Source organism: Phoca vitulina, unplaced genomic scaffold, assembly GCF_004348235.1.
Source record: "Phoca vitulina isolate PV1807 unplaced genomic scaffold, GSC_HSeal_1.0 scaffold27, whole genome shotgun sequence".
Taxonomy (NCBI): Eukaryota; Metazoa; Chordata; class Mammalia; order Carnivora; family Phocidae; genus Phoca; species Phoca vitulina.
In genome coordinates this window covers 17,622,370-17,642,538 of record NW_022589730.1, presented here as the reverse complement: position 1 = coordinate 17,642,538, position 20,169 = coordinate 17,622,370, and the positions used below count along the sequence as shown (strand labels likewise).

Below are 20,169 nucleotides of genomic sequence, written 5' to 3'. Positions count from 1 at the left end.
AAAGATGAGCCTAAATGCCTGGGGCCTGGGAGTTCCTCAAATCTTGCAGACAAGAGAGGTGAAGTGACTGCCCCTGCAGATAAAGGCCGGGTGGTGAGGGAGGGTAAAATACTCTGGGAGGAACAGATAAGACTTGCTAAACTGTCGGATTAAAGATGGCCTGCACAAACGTACGGCAGGAGAACGGCCATGTGCTCTCCCTGACTAGGCCCAGCCTGAGGAAGCAAAGGTTTCCCCGAAGGCCACTGGCCGGCCTGGCCTAGTCTACCCTTGGAGCCACATGGCCCAGCCAAGAGTCTTTGGTGACATGTCACCAGGAAAAGAAAAAAAAAAGGACTGAGTTGAATTTTTGAGCAGTGAAACTTCATTAATTTCCAGCCCACAGTTCAAATGTCTGACTTGTATATGACTCTTTGAGAGAAAGGTGTAAAATAGATACCATAATGCTTTTTGAGTTGTAGCTCGTCATGAGCCCTAGGCCAACGATGAATAATAATAAAGGCTCACATTTATTGAATTTTTACCATGTACCATGCACCAGGCTGATGCCTTTCGTGATTATCTTATGTAATATTCACAGTGATCCTACGAATGGGGTTCTGTGATCACCGCCATTTTCAAGATGAGGCTTAGTGGGGTAGTCATCTGCCTGAAGTCCTACAACCAGGACTGGGGAAGCCAGCTCCATCTGAAGAGAGCCCACGCTCCTCCCCATCAGGCATCCTGAAAAGAACAACTGACTTATTCTACGGAGCAGCACGCACTTACAGCTTCCTGAGAAGCAGTCACAGTCTACATAACCAAACTATCATTTTTTAAATGTATTTGAGATTTAAACTTTCAAAAAGTGATTACACTTCTCATCTATTTTCCTTCTCTATTCCCTCAATTCCTGTAATGTGGTGTAATCCTATGAAAAAAATTCCAAGTTATATTCCCTCGTTAAACTGACCGAACGACTTAATAGTCAATTTTACAGAAAGCCAGTGCAAGCCGAAATTTCTGTAACAGCTACTAAGCAACAACTACTGCCCTAAAAATGAGAGTTTGAAACATTTCTATCTGTTCATAATCATCACACTGTTTTGCCTAAAGATAATTTTTCCCAATAGAAATAAACAAATAGACATAGTTTAAAAGTATACTTTATGGTTTTGTGTGAACGTATGAGAAGGGAAGAGGAAGGAGAAAGAGAGGAATGGAGGGAGGGACAGAGAAAGCAGGAAGGAAAAGCCACACGAAGGGCGTGAGGGGCCTGGGTCTTCCCAGCTGGCTCGGGTCCGTTCTGCGAAGCATTAAGTAGCAGGACAAGGAACCTCTTTCTAGTTAATCTGGGTGAGCTCCTGGCAGAGCCACACCTGATTATCCTGGTCTTTAGCACAAAGCTCCCCCAAAGCAGTTTCCAAACCTTGAGACTATTTCATTTTTCCTCCATCTGCATTCTGTGTGATCACTGGCCTTCCTACCCATTTTGTATAGCATCTCTCCAGTAAATCTTAAAAGATTTTCTCTCTGCCCCTTAAGCAGATTAGGCTGTAATCGCAGGGTGTCCCTGGACTGGAAGCTTCTCGTAAGTAGAAACCATGTTTTTTTACTTTGAAAAGCAGTATCGAACAGTGCAGGGCACTCAGGGTGCCACTGATGAATGACCGAGTGGACAGTCTTGGGCCTTATCAAGCATCTCTACCATACCCCCAGAGCAGGTCTGCCAAAACCGTTAGGTGGTCATGTACCATGTAGGAGAGAACAACGATTTAACCTGCCTGCTCCGAGGGTCCCAAGTGTGGGCCAGAGGGCAGTGATAGGTCAAAGGGTCATCAGTACCAAAGCCCTCCCAGGACCAGGATCTGGACGAGCCTCCCAGATCCAGAGAAACTAAAAGTAGCCCCTAAGGGGCGCCTGGGTGGCTCAGCCGTTAAGCCTCTGAGTTCGGCTCAGTCATGATCCCAGGATCCTGGGATCGAGCCCCACATTGGGCTCCCTGCTCAGTGGGAAGCCTGCTTCTCCTCTCCCACCCCCCCTGCTTGTGTTCCCTCTCTCGCTGTGTCTCTCTCTGTCAAATAAATAAATAAAATCTTAAAAAAAAAAAAAGGGCACCTGGGTGGCTCAGTCGGTTAAGCATCTGCCTTCGGCTCAGGTCACAGTCCCAGGGTCCTGGGATCGAGTCCCACATCAGGTTCCCTGCTCAGTGGGGAGCCTGCTTCTCCCTCTCCCTCTGCCTGCCGCTCTGCCTGCTTGTGATCTCTCTCTCTCTGTGTCAAATAAATAAAATCTTTAAAAAAAAAAAAAAAAGTAGCCCCTAAGACAATTTACTCCCTGCCTCAATGAAAATGACCAGGTAACTCAGCTCCATGAAGGTAAGGGTGTGACTTAGTCACTTCTTTATCCCTCATCACTATACTGTACCTGAGTGTGGTCAGTGCTTACAAATACCTGGTGGTTGGCTGGATGGAAGAATGGATGCAAGTGGGAAATAATGCGTGAAAGAGCAGCTACGTGAGCAACCAAATGGGCAAGTAAATGGAGTGAGAAAGGAGGAAAGATGATTTCCCGTCACATTAGTAGTGATTTAGTGACTGGACAGGCAAGCCACTGAGCTGATGATACTTCATGGATACCCTAAACTTATCCCCAAATTATAATGAAGAATAATAGACTTTACTTTCTCATATGCCTCTATAAGATGGAATGCTTAATAACTGATTTTTTTAAAAAATCACTTACAATTCTGACTATGAAAATATGAGGTGGATATTACTATTCTTTGGTCCCTACCAAAGCAGGGAATAATCCTAGAATCTAGACGATGTAACTTCCTTTGTACTAGATGGCCACAGATTAAAATAATCAGATGTTTGATAGTAAGTGATTTAAATCTAGTTCATTCCATGGGACTCTTTCCAAGCCAACCCAGGAGGCTGAGGCCATGGCTGGTCCGTCTGATCCGGACAACCCAGCAGCCTCACCAGAGAGAGAGGGGAGGTGGGAAGGATGCCCTCCATCTGTACTCCTTGCTCAAGGCTAATAGCTCTGCGGGGATACTGGATGGATCCTACCACATCAACAGACAAAAATGGCATCTTGCCACTTCTTTTTTTCCACTGAAGACAGCACAGCAACTGCAGATCTGACTCACACTAGACCTTTTATACTGATAAACTGTTAATGACTAGAGGGCTTGTTCTCTATCAGGCAGGTGTGAGTAGGGCACAGCCAAGTTTCCCTCACCTAATGTTTTCAAGATACATTGCGGTACGAGTGGCTGAATTGTATAAGAAATGCCCTTGAGCCACCAGCGAAGGCAGGAAGCACACCCGATGTTCAGAAGCATGACTGAACAATTTTCCAAGTGAGCTGAGCTGAGCTAGAGCCTCTGTCCCTGTATGTGATGGGAAACAGTGGCTTCCAAGAGCAGCGTGAGGTGACACTCAATGGTGTTTTCTCAGAGCAGAGTGAGATGCTTTTGGTCCCGCCTGGAGGGGTGGCTGTCCTCGAGGCTCCCCACTGTGTCACACTCCTGTCCTCATTCTGGAGCCCCAAAATGCACTGTTAATTAATGTATTTCATGCACCTTACATGCACATTTCTTGGTTTAACATTTCTCATATTGGTCCACATCTGCAACAGATACCGTCTTAAAATTAACTGGCAGAGTTTCGTGTGTGTGTGTGTGTGTGTGTGTGTGTGTGTGTATGAACAATGGTGTGTCCTGCAATCTTGAATGTGTCTTGAATGCAGCTAAATACGGCACTTACAATTCATTCATGCAGTTAGTGCTTCATTCCGCACATTATCCTTCTGCATTAGAGGTTCTCAGAGGACGGTTACCTGCCACACCAACCCTCTAGCGCCTCACACTAGCCGGTATTGCTGAGAGCCGAGGACGGTTGCTGAAAGTTGCTTACAGTCTCACGGTTGCCACAAGAGCTAGCCAATTCTGCTCTGTTCATCTAATTAGCTGTCTGCACAGAAGGAAAGGCACTAACAGCAGCCCTGATCCATTTCCCAAAGATTTCTTCCCGGGGGCAATGAGATACGCATCTTTTATTCATGGTATGTGGCCTCTTCCTTATAATCTAGCTCAATTTAACACACACCTCAAACTTCCTTTTGAACCAATTGTTTCAAATCTTTAGCTCTTTCCTCTGTAACATAAGGAATAACGGCTACACAGCCAAGGACAAAGGATAATGCCTTAAGAACGGAGCTAAGGGACCATGCATCATACAGAAACCCCCACAGATCAAGGACAGCAGATACAGAGAACCGCATCTGCCATCCACTAGTGTTTGGGACTTCATATCTAACTTGCAAGAACAAGCCTAGTGAGATACTGATTAAGAAGCGCTGTACCTGTGTGTGGGGACAACTCATCCAGCAGCTTCACCATGCCTTCTCCTTGCTTGGAGGTCCACATCTTGATGGGAGACCCACCTCCAATCCTGCGGTACTGCTCCTGAATTTTGGGGGTTCGGCGTTTGGCGATGATTGGTGCCAGCTTACTAAATCATTTAACAGGTAGGTAAGTGGATTTTATTCCACCTTAGCAACCTCAGAAACTACTCGATAGAAAAGATAAGCAAAATTGTAAGAAGAGCCTAAGAAGATCAAGCCTTTAAAAACAGAAGCTTTGATGACAAACAGCCAGCTCTTTTCGCCTCAAGTAGAGAGAGAAAACTAAACACTCTGTGAGGAGTAGCCACCTCTGCCCCACGTGTTACTCTAGCAACACAGCCTGAAGATTCAGGACACCAAACACGCAGGCACAGACCCTAGGTGCATGCTGGCTACTATCTTAACACTTCCTGATCCTACACCTAGTAGGAAGTGGGATATGGAAGACATTAGGAAGCATATATTCCTCTTACTTTAAGAAAATGCATATTAATCACAGATACATTTGCATATGTGAGCAAAGATGTACGCAAACCACATGAATGTTCACTGTAATACGTAAACAACGTAAATGTCCACCATGAGCCACAGGTTAAATAAATTAAGGTATGACCAGACAATGCATCTATACAGCCATGGGGAAAAAACAAAAAACAAAAAACCAGATCTATATAATCTGTTACGGAACAATCTCCAAGATACATTGTTAAATTTCAAAAAAAGAAAATAGCAAAGTGTTAAATAATGTACATAAGTACATTCACATTTGTGTTGAAAAGAACAGGGAGGATATACATGTGCATATACACCTATATATCTATAAATAAAGTTATGTATACGCTTGCATATGCACGAACTATTTCTAAATGTAACCAGAAAGACATCTGTACAATTACAGATTTCTCTATTTCTGGTTGCATCTGTAACCTCCCAGGTGGGTAACTGGAAGGCTGGAGTCCCAAGGAAAGGGACACTTGCTTTTTACTGTGAACATTTTTCTGCTATTTGCATTTTTTATCATATGCATGTATAAATTTTTCATTACAAAAACCTATTTTAAAAGAGAAGAGAAGGAAGGAGGGAGGGAAGGATGAAAGGAAAGAGGCAGTCACCGTCCATACTCACAGTATGAATGAATACTAATCACTGCTTCCCTGCGTATTAATCAGCCGGTGAGTGCCAAGTACAAATGTACCTGTAACATCTTTAAAGGGACATCAGTTGTGTCAAGACAACTGCGATTTCCAGAGCTCTGGGGAGGAAAGGGCTCAAGGGGGATCCCCTCCCCAACTTGCTTTCTCTCTCTCCTGCAATTCTTGCAATATCAAATCCTTCTTTTTTTTTTTTTTAAAGATTTTATTTATTCATTTGAGACACAGAGATAGAGAGAGAGAAAGCATGAGCAGGGAGAGAGGCAGAGGGAGAGGGAGAAGCAGGCTTCCCGCCGAGCCAGGAGCCCGATGCGGGGCTCGATCCCAGGACCCTGGGATCATGACCTGAGCCGAAGGCAGATGCTTAACCCACTGAGCCACCCAGGCGCCCCTCAAATCCTTCTTATACCTAAGAAAATAATAATGCTGCTCTAGCCACTACCAGATAAGCATTAAAACCATTTATTTTTTGAAACTAAAGGACCGAGGTACGTGTAAGGCCAGAGGGACGGCACAAGTTAGGAAGAAGCACAGGTACTTAGACGTGTCTTACTTTTGAATAGGAAGCGTCATGAGGTCTCGGTCCAAGAAGAGCCTCAGAAGGAAGTCGTGAACATCTCCCAGGGTTTCAGGGCCTCCCATGTTTAGCATTAATATTCCAGTTTTTGGCTTCCTACAGGAAACAAAATGCAATGGTTGATTTGTAACTTTTTATTTTTCTCCTCTAGGGTACAATCTTGGTTCAGCTAGCACACTCACACCCAGTCTGTTCAAAGCAAAGGTACAGACCTACAGAGCTGTGCACGGGCATCCCACGGCTGCCTATCTGGGAACACGCCAGGCCTCTGGTTCCGCACGGTCCCAGCTCTGACTCTGACCTCGGTCTCCTAGCTCCATCCATGACGCTGGTCTTCTCTGGGCTCGAAACGTTTCTCCACTAAACGGTCAGTCCTGAACAAAGATCCCATTCCTTAGGGACTGAGAGCCAAGGTATAAATCTACAATTGTCCTGAGGCTGGAAAAACTGTTCATGTGAATGCCTTATGAATACACAAATGACGTGGTCTCTCCAAACTTCAGTTTCTTCATCTATAAGATAGAGAGTCCACCAACTACCTCAAAAGGTTGTTTTGAGAATTAAATAAGATAGCGTACTTAGTTATTTAGCATGATCTGGAACACAGAAATTCTATTATACACAGAGAAGCCATGGGCTTCCCAGAAGTTTAAACCTCCACAGTATAATACCAGCCCATCTCTAATTCTTTACCTGCTCCCTTCTCTTTAATTATTACATTAAATTACTACTGACAAATTATTTCTTGCTACTCTGCTGCCTTTTCCAGAGCCTGCCTTTACTCCATCTTCAGTGTCTCCAGCTACGATAAAGTACACGTCTCATGTGGCACTCACCTCTCCATCCTCCATCTAGAGCCACTGCTTAGGGGATTCCTGCAAGAAATTGCTCTAACTTATTCAAATAGGTCCAGCACTGAATGAGCCAGAAGAAGCAAAAAAAGAAAATCAAGCAGTTTGGGGGAAGTTAAATAAACCAAAGGACTAGGCAAACTCTAAACCTCTAAAATCTGGAGCAGCTCTAGAGCCTGCACAGATTAACGTGAGCCAGGTCAAGAGGAGTTCTCCATTCCTACACCCCTTCAGGGCGCAAGATGGAGCCAGAGTGGGACCAAGTGCCCCTCGCATGCTTCGGGTGGCCGCCAGCAGCCCAAGACTGGAGACTTGGAACTCTGAGGTCATAGCCAGAGATGAGAGCCTGGAGAACTGGAGGCCCGTGTGTTCCTGTGAACAGTAGCCCTGTGACGGCAGTGAAAGAGCCTGCAGGTGCGGACACTAAAGGACAAGGAGTATTTCTTCCATTCCTGCACTTTTTTTTTTTTGCATTTGGAAAAATTTAGATATAATTTACATATCATAAAATCTGCCATGTCAAACTACAATTCAGTGGTTTCTAATACACGCACCAAGTTATGCGACCGTTACAACTATCTAATTCCTAAACATTTTCATTACCCTGAAAGAATATTCCCCCCACTAGAGCCATTCCCCATTCTCCCTCCTGCTCACTCTTGGCAACCACTGACCTGCTTTCTGGGTCTATGGATCTGCCTATTCGTAGAAATAGAATCACATAATATGTGGCCCTTTGTATCTGGTTTCTTTCCCTTAGCATACAATTTTCAAGGTTCATCCATGCGATAGCATGAATCAGTATTCTTTCCTTCTTATGGCTGAATGTAGTCTCCATTCACTCTTTGATAAAGCAGCTAAGAATGACCAGACTGAGGTTTATGTAAAACACCATTATTACAAATGCGGAGGGGTCCCACTTTCTAACCCTCCTACACCAAGACCACCTCAAACTGCTGCAGTGACTGAGCCGATCCTGCCGAGATGGCTCTTGTTTGGAAGACTGTTCCTAATGTGTTCTAAAGCCAATGAGATCACGAGGACAGTTTAATTGCAATTTTTAAACAAACACTAACATTTGGTGATAATGTGAGGCAGCAGAGGGTGTCAAATGTATACACGTGGAAACTGGTTTTTGAGCAAACACACTACAGGGGAATGAGGCAGAAATCAGTTCTCAGCCTAAATTTTCAAAATAAGAACCAATTCCTGGGGTAAGGGGTATGTTGCATTCCAGTGAAGTCAGGGATCTTCCCGTTTAGAGCCCATCATAAGGATGAACTAGGTTCACTTTTCACATCGTCTTAGGCCAACGTTTCTCTTCCTTGGCACTACAGGCATTTTGGGCTGGATGATCCTTGGCTGTGGAGGGCCGTGTTGTACGACGCAGGGTTTCAGTAGCATCCTGGCCTCTACTTGCTAGATGGCAACAGCACACACCCCACCTGAGTTGTGACAACCAAAAACGTCCCCAGACATCGCCAACTATGTCTGGGGAGTGGGAGGGGAGGGTTCCCCCCTCCCTCTACTGAGAACCACTGAGTTAGAGGAAGAGGGTTTACCCTCCTTTTTACTAAACCAAGCAATTATTTTGGAAGACAGTCATTGTCCTACAACTTGTCCACCTCCTCTGACCAAAAATCCTATCGATGAATTAACAAGCTGGTATTTAGTTTTCTTTTCTTGATACCTGAAAATTCCAGATTCATTATATTGTGAAACTGTAATACTCCCTTAATCTTTCTACTTAGACCACCAGTGTTCTGGGATCCTGTCTCTCACCCTCAAAATCTGTGACTCACAATAAATTAAGCGCATTTTTCCATGGATTGCTGCCAGTTAACAGATTACTGGTTAAGAAACCCCAAGCTAAGAGACCTACCTAAGCCACAGAGGGTATCAATGTGCAAACGAGATTTAGAACTGTTTTTCATCTATAACACCTGAGCTCAGAACAAGAGTGGCTTTAAATTGGATGTTACTCTGCCCTGCAAACCCATGTTTTGTAAACCACGATGATGTTACACATGAAAGAGATGCACACAATTTGAAAATACCTAAATACACATGCACTTAATTCAAAACTGTGTTGTGCATGATGAATGGCGCATTAGCTGTCCTAGTCTGACACCCTCTTTGCGAGAATGTGAAGTGCAAAGCTTTAGCAAGGGTCACTCTGTCTCTCCTCCCCTCCAGACACAGCCCATCTGACACCAAGCTCTGAATGTCAAGTTCCCTTTGTTTGAATGTAAAAGTATAAATAGCATAAATTTAAAACTTCTCCCTTGAAAAGGCTTCAACACTTTGCCTAAGGCTCTATCCCCCCAAAACCTCAGTTTTACTCAGTGTTCAATCAACGTACCCAGGATCACACAATGAAAAATAACAAACACAAAATAAGACTATTCATTTTCAGGGCGCCTGGGTGGCTCAGTCGTTAAGCGTCTGCCTTCAGCTCAGGTCATGATCCCAGGGTCCTGGGATCGAGCCCCGCATCGGGCTCCCTGCTCCGTGGGGAAGCCTGCTTCTCCCTCTCCCACTCCCCCTGCTTGTGTTCCCTCTCTCGCTGTGTCTCTCTCTGTCAAATAAATAAATAAAATCTTTGAAAAAAAAAAAAAAAGACTATTCATTTTCATAGCTGTATTGCTTTCATGGAACATCTTGTCTAGAAGAAAGGTCAAGGAGTTAATAGTTCACAGCGACTTTCCTTCTTTAACCCTGCTAGTATTGAAGTGTGCTATTTCTGTGTACTCATCTAAATAATTGCCTTTTAGAGTCTTGTGCTGCGTCTGTACCAGGGAAGACTTAAGAAGGGCTGTGGCTTCTGCTATGGAAGAGGACACCCGACAACAACGCCATGCCCGCCATGCCTGCTGACGCCCACCAGCAAACAGCAGGGGCGAAGTACGGAACAGATACTTTATTCCTTTAATAAATCGCAAATCATATTATGTCAGTTCTAATTTTGTTCACTGTGTTAACAGTGAAAAACAATGGGCAGAGTTTACCACATAAATTCTTGACAGATTAGTTATTCTTTATCCTCTACACGACCTACATTTTATAGGTGTGATTATGCTAGGTTCGTAAATACCTTTCCAGCAATACATATAATTTGTGTTACATGACATATTCCAGGACTAGATTCCTACATGATTTGCAGACTGTACTGAGCTATGTGTCCTTTAACAAAAGCCCGGTGGGATTTTCTTTGTCAATCATACCCCAATAAAGCTGGAAAAAATTTTTTTAATAAAAAATTTTAGGGGCACCTGGGTGGCTCAGTCGTTAAGCGTCTGCCTTCAGCTCAGGTCATGATCCCAGGGTCCTGGGATCGAGCCCCGCGTCGGGCTCCCTGCTCCATGGGAAGCCTGCTTCTCCCTCTCCCACTCCCCCTGCTTGTGTTCCCTCTCTCGCTGTCTCTCTCTCTCTGTCAAATAAATAAATAAAATTAAAAAAAAAAAATTTTTTTAATCTGTAAAAAATTTCAAAAAAAATTTAAAACCTTAGGGGTGTGTGTGTGTGTGTGAGAGAGAGAGAGAGAGAGAGACCTGCAGTTTTCTAGTTACTGAAAGAAAGCCAAGAAAATAACCCCACTCCTTACATACTGGCATTCCCCCGCAGCTTTCCTCCTAAGGCTGCTTGTAGCCACTCACTGGTGTTGGCATCCACAAAAAGAAATTCTTATTAGTACCTAAAATTAGAGTCATACCTCTTCCCCGGCTGAACTTGTGGTTTGGGGCTTCTGCCATGTTGGGCTGTTTCCGTGACAGCGGCCGCCGTGGCTCCAATCGACTGGCCCCTCCATGGCTGGCAGGTCCTCGAGCCGCCATGCACCACTGTGGCAAAATTAAAGTAACACCATGAAATCTAGCGGGGAAGTAATTACTTTGGAAGAAGTCCTCCGAGCATCAGTCCCAGATTTAAAATTTAAAGAGATGCTGTAGCGAAGGCGATCTTCCCAGCATTTCTCTGCACATGGGTAAAGGCACTTACAATCCCTCTGACAGCGGGGTGGGGGGGGCACCCCCTAGGATAGCATATCAGGACCTGCATGGAGCCTTTTTAGAAACACACCTCCTCACTCTGCCTCGGCAGATTCTGACACGATCCTTCACGAAAACCACTGCCCGTTTCTGGAAGTTACTGGCAGCAGCGTGCCGCTCATACAAAGGGCGAGAAGCTTGCCCGACAGGCTAAGAGCCATTGATTTAGGGAGTGGCAGTCGAGCCAGTTTTCCATTGTCAATTGCACAGACCTCATCTGCCTATAAGCCTTCTCCCTTAAAGCACCAGTGCTAGGGACGCCTGGGTGGCTCAGTTGGTTAAGCGTCTGCCTTCGGCTCAGGTCGTGGTCCCAGGGTCCTGGGATCCAGCCCCGCATCGGGCTCCCTGCTCAGCGGGGAGCCTGCTTCTCCCTCTGCCTGCTGTTCTCCCTGCTTGTGCTCTCTCACTCTCTCTCTGACAAATAAATAAAAAAATCTTAAAAAAAAAAAAAAAAAGCACCAGTGCTGAGAACCCTAGCACTGCCCTTGGACCCTGACAAGGCCAAGGGCTCTACTTTAGAGGGCCCTTTCTGGCCCTCCTCCTGCTGCAGCTCCCCCCACGGGGTATGCAGTCAGCAGAGCCAAGGACTCATGGGCCCCAGAGTCCACAGCTCACATTCCTGACCAGCCTCCCAGGACCTGGAACCCCAGAATTCCCTGTCCCCAGAGCCCCACACCCACTGCCAGGGTCTGCACAGGCCTCCTTCCTAGATCTAGCCTCCTGAGGCCTGACGGTGCCGTCAGCGCAAGCAATTCTTGACCTGAAGGGAAGCTATTTGCAGGGGCAAGAACAGAGCTTGAACATGCAGACTGGACTGTCCACTCGGGTGCATGCACAAGACTCTTCACCATGCGGGGCAGAGCCGGTGGTGCAAAGAGAAGCAGGGAAGCCTACAGGCGAGAGGCAGCTCTCCCAAGGCCGCGACATTTCTGTAGGCACTCCGAAGAGTTCAACAGTGCACCCCTCCACGGCGTGATGAAGGTCTAGTCGCCAGGAGTGGAGAAGAGAACATATTTCACAGCTTGTTAGCTTGCTATCCCACACATGATATGTGGGTCTCCATCTGCACTCTTGTCCTGGCCCCCACAAGAGTTAGGTGTGGGCCTGGAGAAGCCACCTGAACTGAGGAGTCCATGGGCCCTACTTAGTTGTAGCGTGAAGAATATTCATCCTTAAGGGGCACCTGGGTGGCTCAGTCGTTAAGCGTCTGCCTTCGGCTCAGGTCATGATCCCAGGATCCTGGGATCGAGCCCTGCATCGGGCTCCCTGCTCAGCAGGGATCCTGCTTCTCCGTCTCGCTCTGCCTCTCCCATATGCTTGTTCTCTCTCTCAATAAAATCTTTAAAAAAAAAAAAAAAAGAATATTCATCCTTAAACGACATACAGTGAAATTAAACTGAAGCCGTACAGTAGGTCCTCAAGATGGCAACGTGGGACTGTGGTTGCTGCTGAGCCCCACACTGTACACGTGACCTCTCCCTTCCCTGCTCTCAAACCAGCTGGTCTGAAACCAGCTTGAGATCAGTCTCCTTCTACCCTCCTCCTACTTAGGAGTCAGAGGAGTCTGGGTGAGGAACTCAGGCTGCAGACCAGCAGACCTGACCGCATCCAGCTCTGCCACTTACTAGTAATGTACTGGGCCAGGCTATGCTCTTTCTGAGCCTTAGTTTCCCCAGTAAAATGATGACACCTTGCCACCAGGATCCTTGTGATGATTACAGCAGGTAAGACTAGTGATGCACTCTGCACAGCGCCTGCCATATATGATTAGTGCTGGCATTCGTTTCATTTGTAAGTGTCTAGAGCACAGGGACTACATCTGCTCTGATTTTTTTTCACCTACCCTGTCTATAAGATATAGGAGAATGGTATCTCCAGGCCCCTTAGATTTCCAACTATCCATATTGTGCACAATCCCAACAGAGCCAATTACGTGAGCTTGTGCTGAACAGTCCTTATTAACTCAAAGTGGAAGTGCAAAAGACTGACATAAAGAAGTTCAATTCTGCTCAAATGAAGTCTCAAACCAACTCACATCTCCTTATTTTAGACAAGTTCAATTCTGAACTGCATGAGATCTAACCAGGTTCTCAATCATGCCACCATGTCTGTAATTCCTTATACGAATGAGATTATACTGGGTTCCAGGGATATCAGAATAGAATTTGGGCATTACATGATTTGACTGCTGATAATAAGATTTCCCCCTGTGAATCTTAAAAAGTGGCAGAAGGGAATCAGGGTGAGACTAGAGTCGTCAACTAGTACATCAGTACTTCCTAGGACAATTTGGGAGCTGGTAGCTTTTCAAGCTGCTGATCTACTGCCATGCCCTCCACTTACACAATCCTCTGTGGTTGAACAAATTCTCAGGGCAATGCTGCTAATAATGGGTCCTCTGTGCTCAGGACCCACCTCTCAAGAACTCCTCTATGATACTCCTCTCCCCTAATGATCTGAAGGTTCCAGAGAAACAAAGAGTAGACTCTGACCAAACGATTTGTATACTTGTAGCTAAAGTTGTTTAATTATTCAAACAAAGGACCAATGGAGATTCCTCAATATACTCAGCTCACTGTGGCATAGAGCGTATGTGTTCGAGCCAGAGAGATCTGGTGGAAATCCCAGATAGCGCCCAAGAGGCTGTGTGGCAGTACTTGGGCAACTCAAAGAACTCCTCCAAGCCTCACTTTACTCATCTGTAAAATGGTGATAAGGCCAACCCTGCAGGGCCGCTGTGAAGATTAGGAAAAATTTTTTAAATCTATGTCCAGCCCCAAGAACAGTGCCAGGCACAATGCATATGGTTAAGCAAGAAGAATACTCAGTAGCAGGGACTTGCCCACTTATGAACTAAGACCAGGTATTCTAATCCTACTTTTACATGAACTGCGGAAGGCCTACAAACCATAAAGGCTATAAAACTAAGAAAATGCAGAATATAAAGAAAGCAAAACTTCCTAACTCCTGGACAAACCCAAAAGGTGAAGCATTCAAAAGTTTATCTGTGACTTAAGTTCATGGGTATCAACTGGTTCTCCAAAACCAAATTATTATATTTTGAATGCTTAGGGGTGGGGCAAAGGAGGGTATAAAGGCACACAAGTACTTAAATATATAATGGAGCCCTTTTCTATCACATAGGAGATGAGGCTTATTTCAAAAGGTACTTATAAAAATAGGTACATTTTAGGGGCGCCTGGGTGGCTCAGTCGGTTGGGCGTCTGCCTTTGGCTCGGGTCATGATCCCAGGTTCTTGGGATGAAGCCCCACATCAGGCTCCCTACTCAGTGGGAAGCCTGCTTCTCCCTCTCCCCCTGCTTGTGTTCCCTCTCTCGCTGTCTCTCTCTCTGTGTCAAATAAATAAATAAAATCTTAAAAAAAGGTACATTTTAAAAATTAACAGAAATAATGTACTATATGGTGGCTATTAATAAACACTTGGGGAGGGGAGGCTTTCAAAAAAGAATTACTTTCTGGTATGGCACCAAAATGTTCTAGTGTCTTTAATTTAAACACTAATACTTTTTTTATTATTCCAGAAATTTTTTTCTAATTATGAAAGACATGGATGCTTAGTGTAGAAAATTTGGAAAGAAAAGGCAAAAACAAAAAACAGTGTTCATTAATCTACCAACTATCTAATTTAAATATATATATAGTATACACAGTATGTGGCCCACCCCAGGGAGCTTCTTATTGATTCTTATTGATACATGGTGTAAAACTTTGCTTTTACACTTTTACTTTCAGAATTTGTTTTCAGTAATACTACCCAATTTTTTCTAACCCAGATAATGTTAATTCCTTCATTTCAAAAGGATGATTAAAGTATTATAACTACATCATAAAATCAGAGTCCATAATTCAATTGACTTCAAATCCACTTTCATTATGGTTTCTGAATCCTTCCACTTAGTCACCTATAATCTGGACAACAAATCATTTAAAGTTTTTCAAATTGTTCTATGACCTCAAATGTAGAACCTGTCAGATTTTGCCACAGAAAGGGCCAAAGAAAGAAAACATTAATTCAATACATCTTTCAGCCCTGTTACCGGCATTGCGCTTCCTCTTCTTAAAAAATAATGCCCTTTGCTCCAGTACCCTGAGTGGCCTGACCCTCAGTATAAACTGGGTCCTTATTATTTTCCTCACAAAGACACCTGTGATAAGATATGGAAATTCAAAGTGGATTCTCTCCATTCCCTCTCAGTAGGCACCAGACTGATGAACTGTGGAACTGCTTAGAAAAAATAAGTCAGGTCTGTGTCCAGTCACCATTCAGCAGCAGTGGGCACACTGCGACCTCCATCACAAGGGAGGGAACCCCAGGACAGATGTCCTTAGTTAAGTCAGGTCCTTAACTCACGCTCCCTCCCGTAATGCTCACAACAACCCCGTGACTCTCATTATTGATTTTACAGATAAGAACTAAGGCGCTGGCAAATTCCGGCACTGCTCATGGCCACCCAGCTGACCGGTGGTGCTCCAGGACACCCCCCCCCGGCAGTGCCCCAGGGCCCCCAGATGACCCACTTACCCCCCTCTCGCCCTCCCAGGGGACGACCCCTTTCCTGTCCCACCTCCACGGCGCCCCTCGCCCCGTCCCGCGGAGCCTCCTGCGCCGCTCCCGGAAGCCCCCAGGTCGGCGGAGCCCGGCGCTAGCTGCCCCCTGCCCGCTGCCCCGGGCGTCGCAGTGACCTCGGCGGCGGTGGCGGCCGCGACAGCCTCACTTACGCCGATCGCGGAGCAGGGCGCTCGCAGCTCGCATGGCCGCAGCCATGTTTGTGCCGCCTGAAAGCATTCCCGGAGCAGCCTCGGCCCGGGACCCGGGCTCCTCCCGCGGTGGCGCGATCGGGTGTCGGTCCCCAAGGCGCCGAGCTGCTGGCACTGCCACCCTAGGCCGCCTTATCTCGCGTAGCCGTCCCCTGAGCCCTCGCGGCGCACCTGCTCATTCGCTGCCGGCCGGGCCGGAGCCTCGGGGGCGGGGCCAGGGAAGACACGCCCCTCACGGGGGCCCGCCCCGCCGCCGGGCGGTCCCGGGGGTAAAAGGGGTCGGGTGCGCGCTAGTGGCCGCGCCCCAGCACCCGGCAGTTCCCGGCTCTGGAGCCCCGCTCGGCCCCTGATCACCCTGAACGAATGCCCTGGTTGCAACTGCCAACCTGGCCAAGTCAGGAACCGTAGCCACAACTCAGCAAAGGACTTTCCAGACATTTCCAATACTATTCCTGAGATAGGAGGATGCTTTTGCCTCAATTCTCCAGTTTGCTTGCCTTGTTACCGCACAACTGTGCCGACCCAGTTTTGTTACGCTTGGTTTTCAGAATAGGAAAAGGAATTGTTTTATATGAGACACTCATGAATGGCATATTATTCAATTTCTCTGTAGCATCTCTGTATAGCCGAGTTTGACAGGTGGGACCAGAAAGCCAACATTATACGGCTAACAGGAGAAAAGGGGAACATAGGAAAAGTGAAGGCCAGCCCAGCAAATGCGTTTCTGGGAGGGATGGCATGGCGAAGTTTCTGGGTATATCTGCGCACCGTTGCAAGGTAGCTATCGGGCCCCAATCCGCACACGGGACAGGCACCTCCCTCATTTCTAGCCATTCCTGCATTCCCACACTTCCACATGCCCACCCTGCCCATTGTTCTGTGCAACTTGGAGTACAAGACCAACCTTGGAACAGGAAGGTCTCAGACGTTATTCATTCGTTGGACAAGTATTGACCACCTACTGAGTGCACTGGAAAAATAGCAGTGAACAGAGCAGACAAGTGGCTTATGTGGGGGTTAAGGGAGAGAAAAAATAATCAGAATATGTATTATTTGGAGTGATGATAAGCATTAGAAAGAAGAAGGAAGCAACATGAGGGAGTTGGGGAAAAGGGAGGCTAATGCAATTTGAAATAGATGGGACGCCTGTGTGGCTCAGTCGGTTGAGTGTGCCTTTGGCTCAGGTCATGATCCCAGAGTTCTGGGATCATGCCCTGTGTTGGGCTCCCTGCTCAGCGGGAAACCTGCTTCTTCCTCTCTCACTCCCCCTGCTTGTGCTCTCTCTCCCTGACAAATAAATAAATAAAATCTTTTTAAAAAATGAAATAGATGGGTCAGAGAAGTTCTGACATCTGGACAAAGGCCTGAAGGAAGTAAGGGGGCAAGCTTCATGGAATATTCTGGGAAGATGGAGTCTAGATTGAGTTGAAAATCACCTATCTGGAGCATAAAATTTATGTTCCTGATTGAGTTAGTTTATTATTAAAGTTGGTCCTCCTTATGGTTATAAGCCAAATGTAAAATATCACATTAAATGGATTGTCTTTCATATTACCTACATGACTTTCAGATCCAAAAAGGAGATGTTCCCTGAGAAATGAACAGTAAAACTTGCTCCAAGTTCCAAACTGCTTTCCTATATATTTTGCTAACTCTCTACTCTCATAATTAAATTATATTCATTTATTTTGCCCTTTGGAGGTGATCTTTATAATGTACTTCTCTACCTAAAGCTTAAACCCATTTCTTTTAAGCAAGCTGCTACAAAAAAGCTCTACATTTTGAACTGCTGTGCTGGACAAAGTGTAGACAGGTCCAGAGAACTAGGAAAGACTGAGGGTTTTAGATGTTTGAAATGCATGGGCTCTTCTCAGCTACTCTGGAAGGCTCTGGATAAGTCACCCTTCCATCCCCAGGGCTGTGCCCCTTCTGCAAGGTAGAGATAACAGGAGTCTTCTGGCCCCTCCTAGGGAAATACCCATGATTAGTGACAATGCACAAAGGTGCCAAAATCTCACATAATCAACAGCTGGGACAGGTATCTGACCAGAGAGGAGAAAGGAACTAGCAACACGTGCTTTATTAAATATATCAACATAATAACATTTAAAAAAATGAATTAGCACCGTTTCATACATTTTATTTTATTTTTAATATTTTATTTATTTGAGAGAGAGAGAGACAGAGGTAGCAAGAAGAGAGCACGAGCAGGGAGGAGAGGGAGAAGCAAGCTCCTGCTTAGCAGGGAGCCTGACGTGGGGATCAATCCCAGGACCCTGAGATCATGACCTGAGCCAAAGGCAGACGCTTAACCGATTGAGCCACCCAGGTGCCCTCTTCCATACATTTTATTTACATCTTTTATTTTCATTTTTACTAAATTGAAAAAGATTCATTCAAAATCCCTCATGTATAACCCCCCCAATGCACATATTAAGACTCATAGATCAAAAAATAAAAATATAAATAAATAAATAAATAAAGACTCAAAGGTCATAGATGGAAACAGAACTTCATTATTGTTCCAGAACAGGGAGTATCATAAAAATTATTATTTCTAATCTATGGCTCATTTCTTACAAACATCAAATATAATAGCTTTTCAACAAGTAAATTTTTATGTTTTTATGAAAGCAAATAAAATGTGTTTTATACAGGTCCTTTTCAAAACTGATTAGAAAATACAGCTCTTAACCCATAAATTGTGGATTCTAAAGATTTATTTATTTATTTGAGAGAGACAAGAAGGAGGAGCAGAGGGAGAGGGGGAGAGCAGACTCTGAGCTGAGCATGGAGCCTGATGGCAGGGCTCAATCTCATGCCCCTGACATCACGACCCTGAGATCATGACCTGAGCCAAAACCAAGAGGTAGATGCCTAACTGACTGTGCCACCCAGGTGCCCCAGAAATTGTGAATTCTAAATGTGGGTTTACTAAGAAAACCAGAAAAGTCTTTAAAAGGCTAAAGAAATTTATAAAAGTATATGAGATTTATATGTGTGTGTGTGTGCATATGTACACATAAATGCATTTTTTTTCTGGCTTACATATTTGTAACAAATGTATCTACCACTTCCCTTAGCAAACAGAAGGCCAAAGGCACAGTTTCTGGGCCAACTGATAAGCTGCACCCCCCCACACCCCGGAGAGGGTTTGTCTGAGCCCGGGTGACTTAATTAGTGAAGAAAGCACTCTCCTGTCACAGACAACACTCTGAGTTCAGCCTTTGGTCCTAAATAAAATGAACTTGTTGGTTTCAGCTCAATGCTTCAGGGAAGGGCAGGGGGATCACCTAATTCATTATTTGTCATGATTGGCACCTCTGAGCTACACACACTAAATTTAGATTACTCAATTCTGTCTCCTTAATCAGAAAAACAACAGGGCAAGAAGGGGCGGTGTGCAGTACAAGAGAAACAGTGGCTGGACGAGGCAGACAAATGGTGAGCTCAAAACGATCACTCAGAGACATCGGATCGATGGTCCCCACAATTGTTTTACAGCAAAGAGGCCACCCAACACAGGCCAATGTGGTGTGCATTTTGACTTCCTCTTTTCACCACGCAGAGCCTTAAGCCCACGAGTGATGATGGGTTTATTAGTCCATCTGTACACATTTCCTGAGAGTCCGTGATAAGCAAGGCATTGTATCAGGCAACAGGAGGATAAAAACATAAAGGGTAAACTGTACTCTCAAGGAGCTCATTCATTTATGAAACAAATACGCATGGACAGCTTGCCTGCGTCAGGCATGTGCTAGGCACTGGGTTTGCAGCAACGAATTGGACGTCTCTACTTCCACGGAACTTACATTTTTGAAGGCAAGGAATACAATAAATGACAGATATACCATATAATGTTTGTACGACTGGGACCATGAAGAAAAATAGAAGAGGCAAGGGAGTAGAGAGGGGCAGAAGTTGCTATTCAGGGATGCACGTTGGACATGGTGTCTCTGCAGAGGTGGCATGGAGCAGGGACCTGTGGGGAGTCAGGGAGGCTCTCTGTGGAAGGGCTCTGCAAGCAGAAGGATGAGCAAGGCAGGAACACCTTTGAGGCTTGTTAGTTTCCTAGGGTTGCTGGAACAAAAATACCACACACAAGGTGGCTTAAAACCACAGAAATGTGTAGCTCAGAAGGCTTAAATTCCCACATTAAGGTGCCAGCAGGACCATGCTCCCTCTGAAATCTGTAGGGGACAATCCTTCCCTGTTTCTTCCCAGCTTCTGGGAGTGACCAGCAATCCCTGATGTTCCTTGGTTTGCAGCTGCATCACTGGATCTCTGCCTCCATCTTTGTCCATGTGTCTGTCCTTTTGTAACAGCTTTCCCCTCTTCGAAGGACACTGGTCATATTGGACTAAGGGCCT

General features: G+C 45.5%; 1 protein-coding gene across 1 annotated transcript in view; it reads right to left on the bottom strand.

Moving 5' to 3' along the window:
* Positions 1-16,020, bottom strand: part of FECH (ferrochelatase) — a 34,065-nt gene extending 18,045 nt beyond the window's left edge. Inside the window, exons 1-4 of the mRNA XM_032422739.1 lie at positions 15,761-16,020; positions 10,687-10,813; positions 6,100-6,219; positions 4,354-4,502 (exon numbers count right to left, since the gene is read on the bottom strand). Coding sequence (XP_032278630.1) covers positions 4,354-4,502; positions 6,100-6,219; positions 10,687-10,813; positions 15,761-15,827 — 463 coding nt within the window. The 5' untranslated portion in view covers positions 15,828-16,020. The remainder of the gene's footprint in view (positions 1-4,353; positions 4,503-6,099; positions 6,220-10,686; positions 10,814-15,760) is intronic.
* Between the last annotated feature and the right edge of the window lie 4,149 nt (positions 16,021-20,169).